The following is a 12,539-nucleotide window of genomic DNA, read 5'->3' on the forward strand; positions in this document are numbered from 1 at the left end:
ACGGCACTGTGTCGCTTTAACTAATTGCGCAGTCCTGCAACATTGCACCCAAACAAAATTGACATCCTCCCCCCCCCCCCCCCCCACAAATAGAGCTTTCTTTTGGTGGTATTTGATTACCTCTGTGGTTTTCCGTTTCTGCGCTATAAACAAAAAAAGACCGACAATTTTGAAAGAGAAAAAATATTTTTTTTTACTTTTTGCTATAATATCCCAAAAAATATACATTAAAAAAAAAAAAATTCTTCCTTAGTTTAGGCTGATATGTATTCTACTTTTTTTTAACCAAAAATAAATTCAATAAATAAATCGCAATAAGCATATATTGATTGGTTTGCTCAAAAGTTAGCGTGTACAAATTAGGGGATAGATTTAAGGCATTTTTTTCTTTTATTAGTAATGGTGGCGATCTGCGATTTTTATCATGACTGCAACATTGCGGCAGACAAATCAGACACTATTTTGGGACCAGAGCTAAAAATAGCCACTGATTACTGTCAGGAAAGGGGTTAAACACTGGGGGGCGATCAAGGGGTTAAGTGCGTTTCCTCAGTGTGTTCTAACTGTAGGGGAGATGGGCTCACTAGAACATGACAGATCACTGCTCCCAATCACTGGGAGCAGTAGATCCCTGTCATGTCACTAGGCAGAACAGGGAAATGCCTTGTTTACATAGGCATCTCCCATTCTGTGTCTCCATGCCACGATCACGGGCCACCGGCAGACAGACCGCGGGACACGCAGCGTGTGCCCACTAGCCTGCGATGACAGAGGGATCTACGTTTACACCCATTCTGCAGCGGTCGGCAAGTTGTTAATGAATCCAAGTTCTGCAAGCTGAGATAACATGCACTGCATTGATGCATTCACACAATTTCACAGTAACTATGAGCTAAAACAAAGTTCAGAAACATTAAATTATTCCATTGTTTTGCAAAGCTATGTACACTACAAACTGTACGATTGTTTGAAGAGAAACGCATCTGTACCAGGCTCCAAGTGTGAAGAGGAAAGGCAAGCAGTGAAAAGTGAAACCTTCCAAGCAGCTTATAAACCTTGTGATCTTTCTACACATAGCTTGAAGTGCTTTATTTCTCCCTTGAGGAGCAAAATGGCAACAGGCCATAAGAGAGACCCAGTTTGGGAATATTTACTAACCCAACAGCTTATTATTCTAAATAGCAAACCTTCATTTTGTTTGCAAATATTGAAGATTCTAACTACCAGCAAGAATAAAGTCCTTACATTTAAAGAGCACCTGTCATTTCAGATCCATCATAGCAGTGCCCGTTAGTGGCCATCCACTCACCTGCTGCCACCACGTCCTTCACCTTGTTGTGTCACTGCCACATCACCAGCCACCCCATTAAAAGAATAGTACTGTCGGTGAGGCAACAGAGGGACAGAGGAGGAGCTGCTGTGGAACAGAGTTGACAGTTCCACTTTAAAAATTAGGATTTAAATTAAGCCTTTTTACTAGTGATTTAAATCAAATCCACCCTGGTGCAGTTGGTATCACTCTGCATAGTACAGGAGCCAGTACTACAGAGAACGCATTAGCTTATGTGGCTCTTGCCCCCTACTACAGCTCCAAATTTGCAAGTAGTCCCTCTGCGTTGCACGCTGATGCTCTGGGATGGTGGGTCAGCAAGCCCAGACCACGATCTACCAGACACCTGTCCCTGATCTACAGGTTAAGGTTCAATATTGAGTTGGCCCTCCCTTTGCAACTATAACAGCTTCAACTCTTCTGGGAAGGCTGTCCACAAGGTTTGGGAATGTGTCTATGGGAATGTTTGATTATTCTTACAGAAGCACATTTGTGAGGTCAGGCACTGATGTGGACAAGGCTTGGCTCGCAGTCTCAGCTCCAATTCATCCCAAAAGGGGTTTTATCGGGTTGAGGTGCAGGCCAGTCAAGTTCCTCCACCCCACACTTGCTCATTCCATGTCTTTATGGACCTTGCTTTGGTCCAAATCATTTGGTGCTCCCAACTTGCGGGAATGGTTTGGGGATGACCTCTTTCTGTTCCAACATGATGGCACACGTGTGTACACACATTTTTATATATATATATAAAGTGTCAGAATTAGTCCGGTTGGCAAGTGGTTAACATTCAGCTCATTTGTAAATGTTGAACACAGCTCCAAATCGGAGTGCAGATTGCCACTTTAAGCAAGCTGCTAGCAGGCTTTCAACAAGCTTCAAGAAGCTCTGAGGCCTGCTAGCAACTTGTGATAATCGAGGCTCCCATTAGTATCTGTGTTCAACATTTACAAGCAGGAGCTGAATGATATTTTATAAGCTTTAACAAAGCTTGCTGAAAGCTCTGCAAATGCTTTGTCACAACTGTCCACACTGCTTATACAAGCTGAAGTCCTTGTGAAACAGGAATAAAAATTCTGCCTTTACCAGCCACCCACTTGAACAAGCCAAACTTCCACTATGAAGGGCACCTACTGAGAACAGCCAAGAATGGAAGCATCTTTGTTAATGTGGGTCTAAACATATTTTCTACCTAGTTTACCTGGCCAGTTTTTATCTACTTAAAGAGATATTAGAGTCTTGGGGTATTTTTTGTTTAAAAATATTACCTGCTCTGTGCAGTGGTTTTGCACAGAGCAGCCCAGATCCTCCTCTTTTTGGGCCACTCACCAGCTCTCCTGGGTCACTCACCAGCTCTCCTGCCCCCCCCCCCCCATGAAATAGCTTGCAATGGGGCACCTGAACTGCTGCTCTGTGTGTCCATACAGACATTGAGTCGTGGCTCGACCACACCCCCTCTCTCTTACTGGCTCACTGACTTTGACAGCGGCGGGAGCTAATGGCGCCCGCTGAGTGTCTCAGCCAATCAAAAAGGAGAGTCCTGGGTCCACACTTCTACCAAATAGGTGCCCAATTTAGGAGGGCATTTATCAAGGCTTTGGTTGATCCCAGATATCATCTAAAGCTTCTATTATCAGAATGACACCTAAACTGCACATAGGTGTAGACATTCAAAAACACAGCAACATAATCCTGAGAAAATACCATGCTACAGAAACGTAGCAGATGTCAAAAGAACTCTATAATATGCTAGTTCCAGGGCAGTAAAATTTTACGTTCACCTCCACTGGAAGGGACCGCAAAGTGGAACCAGCTTCCAGTCTACTCTCACTGATGTCAGTTGCATTTTACTTCCCCACAATGGGGGAAAGGTGGGCACAAAGAGGAACACACCTCACTAAGTGCACTAGTCAACCTGTACTGCATAAAGTAGTTCTTGTGACAAAACCAAAATAGCCTTTAAGAAAATGAATAGGGTAAGTGTTGCTCATTCTAGTCACAGAAATTAATCAGATTATTCCAAGAGCCATGTAGAAACTCAGCAATCAAGTTTCATCTATCATCGGCTTACAACAGTGAAAGCAATGACAAATGGTTGCTTTGATTAGCTGTTACAGGTACCTACACTGTTTACATTTCTCTTTGCTATAATAATTGAAGGCCTGTGGCCCTGCTTACACATCGACCACAAATCAATAGAACCGAGACAAAAAAGAATTTGATTTTTATACAACAGGACAAAAGGACCTTGATTTGAAGAAAAAAAATATATATATTTTTTTAACCAAGTGTACTTCTGAAAGGAATACAGTGCAGCAGTGTTGTCAGGAAAGGTCTCCGTCACTTTAGACAGGTACAGAACAATTCAGGCACGGCACTTTGCTTCAGCTGTTTCTCCAAGGATGGACAGTATTTACAAATGCAAGCCATACTTCGGTCAACAGCTGGCCACTGACAATATGTTGACAAGTACAAAGCACAAGCTATTCCAATAGCTAGTACAGAACTCATTATCTCTGCACCCTAGAGTCATTCTAAAGGATATGCCGTCTCACTCAGGAGGATCTCAGCTCTGCTTTGGAAACCTGTACATATCAAAGAGCTGTAAGGCTCAACTCATTTATGAATCCACAGGACCTTTACACCATTATCAGAGCTGAAGCTTCAATAGAAATCTTACATTAAGCAGGACTCACCTGGCTTCTTGCTTGGTTTATCTGCAGTAACCAAGTTTTAAACACAGAACTGAATGAAGATCTGACATAATAAAATAAGGCTTGTTCTGGATAAAAGTTATCTAGCTAGATACTCTGCAAACATTACATGCCCCCCAACATGATGCACTGCTGCTGTGTAACTGGATTCCTTTATTGTAAAACTAACTTAAATCATCAACCCCTTGTACACCACATACTAATTAGAATCAAAAGGGGGGACTGCAGCTTATGCTGCACCATTTTCAACCAATGCAACAGAGGCGCAACTGGAACCCTCAGGGTCCCGGTGCAAGAAACCATAAAAAGTGGTTTATAAAGAGACAACCCTCAAACTCCATCTCTGCAGCCTCAGCTGTACAGAATGAATGAACAGGAATAACGCCGTACAGAGCTTCCCGTTTATTCACAGACTGAAGCATAGTAAACTCAGTCTACTATGTCTCGGTTATGAATGAACAAAGTCAGTGATCGGTACTGATTACTGACTCTTCATTAAGACAAGAAAGGAGCCGGTGAATTACACATTTACCAGCCCCTTCCCCGCTCTCTATCCATGACACATCCCCTGCGGCATGTGGCAAGAAAGGGGAGGGGGCAACCCGAGAGAACTGTGAGGGATGAGGTGGGGGGTGGAGGAGTTCACCGGAGCCTGGGGAAGCGGGAGGAGCTATGGAGTGGTATGTAGAGGAACCAATTGCCTCCATTTTCCTCATGCAGCCACAGAAATGCATGCCCCCGATGTCAATAATGACGAAACATGCTGGGCGGAGCCAAGGCACGCGGACATTGCCAATCTCTGGAATATCTGGATTTGTTTACTACAATGTTTTGTATACACAGCGCTTTTTTTTTTTGACCTTCAGGTTAGTAGCCTTGAACTTTACTTTTAATAAATGTGTTTTATGGATTTGCACTATGTGGGCATATCGGTTTTGATTCTGTGAGAAATCTTGTACCATCATCGTGGCCATATATATGTCCATTATAATTCTGAGGAAATCTGAGTTCTCATGAGGATTAGATGTAGCCACCTGGGTCTCAGCACCAAATTCTAGGTTATTGTTTGCAGGCCTATCTGACTCCGTAATATAGTCCATAGATTCTGGTAAGAGTCGATCCAAATACTTGTGATGTCCCATGTGGCGAATATAGAAGCCGACACTACTCATGACAATCTTAACTGGGACAGTTGTTTTCAACTGCACACATTTTAAAATGGATTTATAATTTATACAGTTTTTTTTTCACATACATTTTTCACTCCATTATTGTGGTTTGTATCATCATTAGCGTGGCAGAATTTTATTTATACAGTGCCGCCAATTTGCATACTTTATACTCACATAAGTCCCCACCCTCAAAGTGCATACAGTCCAAGGTCCTATGCTACATACATACTTGCACACACTAGGGCCAATTTAGACAGGAACCATTTAACCTACTAGCAAGTTTTTTGGTTTTTTGGAGTGTTGGTGTAACTAGAATACCCGGAGTTACCCACACAAACACAGGCAGAACATGAAAACTCTATGCAGATAGCGTTGTAATTTATAAGGGGGGGGGGGGGGGGGGGGGATTTGGATTTGCTCTTTACCCCGCATTCATAGTCAAAAGCAAAGCAGTTTTGACCCATGTATGGCCAGCTATATGAATATCAATGTTGATTTATGGCTAGTATAGGATATAAAACATGATAATCATCCTATATCCTACTAATATTGAGGCTCGACAAAAGAAGACAGATACTACTCTGGTCCAGCTGGATAACCAACAATATGCAATATAAAACAGTCTCTTTTAAAGTAAAATAGCACTGTTATATTAGTAATTGAATTTGCAAATTATTCAAATCAAATACAGAGTTAGCTGACTTAAACTTATCATATATCAAAGTATTTCCTCAGTTTTCTTGCGGTTACATTGCAACTAAAAAGGCATACAGAGATTTTAAAATATTTATATGAATGTACAATTATCCTGCATTATGGCACCCAGTTAAAAGCCTCCACCTCTCTTGCCACCTATAAAATGCCCCATATTATACCGGAGCTGTTGAAATGTCTTATGCTTAGTCAGAAAATTAGCATACAACTACAGAAGCATAATATTACAAGAAGGCATAATCCAAGGAAACACTACCCACAGTGTATACAAGATACGAATATATATATTTATATTACACATACACACACACACACACACACACACACAGCTAAATTATAAATGCAAAATTTGTGTTTGCCCCTATTTATCATGAGCTAAACGCAAAGCTCTATGACTTTTTCTATGTACACAAAAGGCGTATTTCTCGCAAATATTGTTCACAATCTGTCTAAATCTGTGTTAGCGAGCACTTCTTTGCTGAGATAATCCATTCACCTCACTGCGTGAGGCAAATGTTGGTCACACCAGATACTTACTGGTTTTTGGACCCCCCCCCCCCTTTTAATGTGACCAACCTAAGGCACACCTGTGCAATAATCATGCTGTCTAATCAGCATCGGGATATGCCACACCTGTTAGGTGAAGGAATTCTCGGCAAAGGAGAAGTGCACACCAACACAGATTCAGACAGATTTGAGAGAAATAGACCATTTATGTACATAGAAAAAGTCAGATCTTTGCGTTCAGCTCATGATTAATATATATACATTACATACATATACACACACACACACACACACATACACAAGTCATTGTACCAATCACATAGCATTACGAGTACAAATGCATTATGCCTTTACTGCTATGAAGCAAGTATATCAGACCTAGTTGGATACCAGAAGCTGCAGATACAGATGGGGGAATATAGAGAGAATACATATACGGCTCTTACTTGTACTGTTGATGATCCTTTGTGCTTCTTGTCTTGGCCATAAACCTCTCGGCGAGTTTTTCCAGATTACGGGAATACTCAGTCTCAATTTCTGCTTTCTTGCGGAAGAAGTCTTGTAGGTCCTGGAGAAGCTGAACTCTCATCTCTGTCTGTTGCTCCAAGCATTTCTGTTGTTCCACCAGCTGAGCTCTAATCTCTGCAAAGAGACAAACAAAAATTACGTTTAAAAAAAAAAAAAAAATCAACTTGCATGAATCTACTGCAGAAATAAAAGGAGTGCTAGTCCAATAAAATGATAAAATGCTTAAAAAGAGCTAAATGGCTGATATTAAAGTGGTTATAAAAAGGCAAAGGGTTTTTTATTATCTTTTTTTTTTTTTTTTTAAAGCGTTCAAATGTTGAAAATTGCCTGCCTGATAGAACCTCCCCCCCCCGAGCACCCGTTAAACACTTGTCTGGGCCCAATCCTGACCTAGTGTTGTGCCCATCTGCAGCAGCTCCTCTTTTGCTATCTTCTCATAGGATATTCAGCAGCAGAGGGAGACATTGATTCTGATCTCAGTCAACACCTGTAAGGAGGGAGCAGACACACACACCCCGACACAGGAGCAAGCCCACACTTGGGCTACCATAGGAAGCAGCTTCCTATGGTGGCAAATGGAGAAGAGGAGGAGCCAAGTGCTCCAGGGGGGAACTCCAGGAGGTTTAGGCCACTCTGAGCAAAACCAATAAGAGCAGGTAAGTTCATGCTGCTATGACTGTCAGCTATAGGCCATTGTGTTACTCTGCATTTACTATTATGTACCCTTTTAGGATTACCTTCCAGTTGTGACAAAGCGAGTACATTGAATTTGTTTGAAAATTGGTAAAACAAGCTATGATGGTCAGTGGGGAAAATGCCCCTTACATCGGTGGCTTGTGAGAAGAATGCCCCCTTTTAAAATGGTGGTTATGGTATTTACAGACAGTGAAAATCGTTACGGTTATCATGCAGCTTGCTTTGCCAAGTCATGTTGACTTTACAACTAATCCAGAACCATAAAATGGAAGATCAGTCACAGCTCAAAAGAACCGCCTGCAACCTCTGGAGAAACCCCTAGGGATCCCCTGAAAGCTGGTTGAGAAAGGCAGTTTTATAGCATTAACAGCGACTTCGCACTGCCCGGGTGTGGTCCCAATGCACTTTGGGCAAAGAGCAGCTAACCTGTGGGTTATGTGTGGGTTAGCTGAACTTTCCCATATATGTCTATGATGTCCTGTAGCTTTGGTGTGGTTTCAGAAAGCACACCAAAGATGCACTATGCACATCAAAATTGCAGGACCTTTTAGAAATCTATGGGAAAGCGCAGGTAACCCGCATAAAATCCATGGGTTTGCTGTGCTTTAGCAAAAATGCAATGGGGCAGTGTGAAGCCACCAACAGTGGTTCTCCAGTTAAAATTATTTAATTGTTGTAATCAAGGCTTTTTTTCCCCTCAGAGAATAGGTGCAGGAACTGCCCCTTCTGAGTCACTTCTCATCTCCACCCATTACCCACCTCTGAGCACCGTTCCTTGGTTTCATCCCCTACCCACCTCTCAGTGCTGCCCCTTTTAGAGAGTACAGAGCCAAGTATAATTGTGTGGTGCTAAGTAATTTGTATGAAATGTGTTAATAGCAAGAAAAGTAGTAAAATAGATTCCGCACAGCCAGCAGCAATAGATTCACTCAGAAAAATAGACCCCCTAGCAACAATGGACCCCTACAACAAAATACCACCCAGCAGCAACAACAGATCTCCCAGCAGCCAGCATCAATAGACTATCGAGCAGCCAACAATAGACCCCCTCCATCAATAGTAGATCTCTTCCAGCAATAATTGACCCACCAGCAATGATAGACCACCACTCAAAAATAGATCTGCTCTAGCAACAATAGAACCTCGAGTCCACCCCAGCACCCCTTCCCATTACATACATTCAGTGCTGGAGGTGCCGGAACTGCGTTCCCGCTGAAAAAATGCCCTGGTTGTAATCCAGCAAAGTAAGCCGGAAAACAAATGGTAACCTTTTATGAAAAGGGCATGCTTACTCTAGCATCAGGTTTGGAGTATAAAGGTTTGCATTGAGCATTTAAGAGAATTGTTTAAACCTGGGGAACCTGAAGAAAAATCGAAGTAGTCCATGTAGGCCCATAGAAGGGGGGACAGGTTTATGCGTGTCCATCATCATTTCAAAGATCTGCAAGACTGAGTCAGAAATCAATGGGCAGGGCCACCATGTGTGTAACATTGTTCCCATAACTCTTTCATATCTCCAGCATGTGTCAGGGGTGGAGGGGAATATCCTATGAAGTACTTTTGAACAACGTTCATCTAGTCATTTAATGTCCAAATCATTTTTGTACAAATGTTCGTATGAACATTCGTTTGAAAACCTAATCGTGTATAGGCAGCTTAAAAGTATAACTGAGGCAAAACTTTTTTTTTTTTCGTTTTGGATAGAGTGAAGAGGGATTAGAACACTGGTCAGTTTGTATTGCTCTTTAATGCCCCTTTTAAGCAGATTCACCCAATTTGTCCCATTTACCATCATCATTGAAAGTGGAAGTGAAAGAAAATCCCAAATTTTGGGTTGTCCCCAGAAAAGTAATAGGGGGAAATCTTCCAATGGGTACACTAGTTCTGGTGATCTGGGGGTCCTCAAGGAATTCCCTTAATTTGCAGGGGATTTCCCCTCACTTCCCATTTGGCTACAGGACAGGAAATTGAGGGAAATCTGGGACATAGATGGCGCTGGAAATCTGATAGGGGTTATTACCCTCCCTTGCTGTATCCAAAATGAAAAAAAATAAAAAGTTTGCCTGTAGTTCTACTTTAAGCTATGGCATGCTCCTTGTTAATTAAGGCTTCACTGGCCTAGCTAAAATATCCAATAACTTTAAAGCGCACTGTAAACCCAAAAATGAACTTCCATTCAGTCTGACATTGAAAGCTTTTTGAGAAGTGCAAAAAACCACCTGTGGATCCTGTCAAATTCAGAACGGTCCTCTGCACCCTTTCTGTGTTATTTCAGAGAGGCTATTTAAAAACTTCACATACTTGAACAGAATGATTCAATATTATAATGTAGAGATCTGAGAGCAGGAGTGGTTGAATAGTTTAACAAAAGATCCAGGGCTGACAGCACTAAAGGCAACCACCACGGATCGAAATTTGGCTAGTTAAGTAGGGACTAGAGCTGCACGATTCTGGCTAAAATGAGAATCACTATTTCTTTGCTTAGAAGACAGATCATGATTCGCTCACAATCCTCGCAGTAGAACATCTTTCACATTAAAACAAAAAAAATTGGGCTAACTTTACTGTTTTGTTTTTTTTTGCTTTTTTTTAATAATTGAAGTGTATTTTTTCCCCAAAAATTGCATTTGAAAGACTGCTGGGCAAATACGGTGTGACATAAAATATTCTAGTAATTGCCATTTTATTCCCTAGGGTCTCTGCTAAAATATATATATATATATGATGTTTGGGGGTTCCAAGTAATTTTCTAGCAAAAAATATTGATTTTACCTTAAACAAGTGTCAGAAAAAGATTTAGACTTTAAGTGGTTAAACTTCCTGCATTTACACATTGTTTAAAAAACTTGGCATACTACCCATTTTCTTCTTTACACACAGAAGTTTCCCTTTGATCTAAGAAGGAAGCTGCCCAAATGTTTTCTTTTGACAGCTGAGTGAGCAGATAAGTCTCTCCACTCCTTATATGAAAGAATCCGCAAACTCTGCAATAGAGATCAGAGGGGTTGAATCGAGATCACGTTTTTTTAACGATTAATTGTGCAGCTCTAGTAGGGATTAACCGAATGTCCATCCATGTTTGGGCAAGGCTGGTTGTACAGAAGTCGATCACCCAATCAACTTCTGTAGAACCAGCCTGTTTGCTTTTTCTGGATCGATCAGCGCCGCCAGCTATAGCCGAACAGCAGCGTTCAGGATATTCTGGCAGTGGGAAGGCTACACGCTGCCGGAATTCAAAGACTCAGTGGGAAGGACGACTCCTCCATATCAAGTGTGTGGATGCAGACGTCAGGTATATTTTTTTTCCATTCAATCCACTGGTTGAATGAAAAAAATGAATGCTGTATTGCCAACCTAAGTCCACAAAATTGCTGTGTACTGACAGCCCACAATAGGACTTAAAAGCCAAATGCTGGTATTTTTTTCTGTTTGCAGGAATGAAACAAAGAAATGTGCATGTATTGCAGAGGTGTAATGAATACGTATTTTTTTTCATGTGAATTTGAGAACCCTTTGCTCTCTCTCTCTCGAGCCAGTAACCTGCTTCTGAAATGCCAAGCCAAGAAGTTAAAAAGCTCCAGTTTTGCTTTTATCCTGACTGTACAATGGAGTCCACGCTTGCACAGCCGACAAGGAGATGTTAAAGTGTTACTAAACCTAGTAATATGAAAAAACGTAATCTTCCGCCCTTCATCCCCCCCACTGTGCCAACAGAAAATCTTTTTACATTAAAATACCGCCACCATATACCTTTTTGGATGATCTGTATTCCACAGTTACATGATAAACTGTACATTCTCCAGTGCTGAGAGTTCAGATTTCCACTACAGCCTGTATACATGCCCACGTGTGATGTCAATATCATGTGACCTGGCTATCTCTGAAAACAAGTAAAATGTTCTCTCCAGCATAAAAGACAATTGAGCATGTGCAGGTCAGCTACTTTGCCTGTGTTAGCTGGCCTTCCCCAGACAGACAGTGCAGGAGGGGTAGGATCTGTGCATACATACAGGATAAAAACGTTTTACACAATGTAGACCCCTTAACCCCATAAGTTCCAGTGAGTATAACATGCATGCTATACTACATATTATATATAGACTTTACTGTTACGGGTTTATTAACACATTAACTATTCCCTACCAGTATTTGTTTAAAAAAAAGCCACTAAAGAACAATAAAAGATGTTAAAGCCCCATTTTGGGCTACTACCCAAGGAAGGAGTCAACCAGGAAGTAAACAGAAGGGGAGGATACTTGGAAATGTGACCAGCAGATCAGGCAAGTAAAAGAAGGGTGCCCAATAATCGAAAAATCAATCGGCGCAATCCTCTTGTAACCACCTATACAATATAAAAAAAAAAAAAAAGGAAAATCTAGTAGCCGCCATCACTAAAAGTGCTTTTGGTACACCGAACAGAATATATAGAGTAACTCAAAACAAGCGCTGCGTTACTAAACGTGTTAGGGTGATCTAGTGATAATAACAAACCAAATTGTAATCTAAACAAAATCACTACATTACTGAAAATATACATAAAAAGAAAGTCCATAAAAATATTTGAAATGACTTGCTGTGAACAAACAAAAGCGATCCACCAGGAAGTACAAAAAAATAAAAATAAAGTGCTAGTTTGCCTCCACCAGTGTGCAATGGCTGCTCACCTCATATTTTGACCGTTTCATCAGCGGGTCAAAATCAGCAGTTCCCCTCTGGGGATGAGAGATTACTAGGTCGTGATGTAGGCGCTTAGGTCATCTACTAATCACACTTCCTTTGGCCAGCTTGATGAGCATTGTTACCTCACACCAGTGATGGATATATGAGGAAATAATGACAGAACCTAGTGTCCTCCATATACATTAAACTTATTTTCCACAT

General features: G+C 41.3%; 1 protein-coding gene across 9 annotated transcripts in view; it reads right to left on the reverse strand.

The window, feature by feature from the left end:
* The window catches only part of SRGAP1 (SLIT-ROBO Rho GTPase activating protein 1), a 251,004-nt gene that overhangs the window by 143,408 nt on the left and 95,057 nt on the right, over positions 1 to 12,539 (reverse strand). For all 9 annotated transcript variants that reach the window (XM_077470167.1, XM_077470166.1, XM_077470172.1 and 6 more), the window contains exon 2: positions 6,881 to 7,076. In XM_077470167.1, coding sequence (XP_077326293.1) covers positions 6,881 to 7,076 — 196 coding nt within the window. The remainder of the gene's footprint in view (positions 1 to 6,880; positions 7,077 to 12,539) is intronic.

The sequence above is a fragment of the Lithobates pipiens genome, unplaced genomic scaffold (assembly GCF_037356315.1).
Source record: "Lithobates pipiens isolate NorthernLeopardFrog02 unplaced genomic scaffold, aLitPip1_a1.2 Scaffold_8, whole genome shotgun sequence".
NCBI classification, from domain to species: Eukaryota; Metazoa; Chordata; class Amphibia; order Anura; family Ranidae; genus Lithobates; species Lithobates pipiens.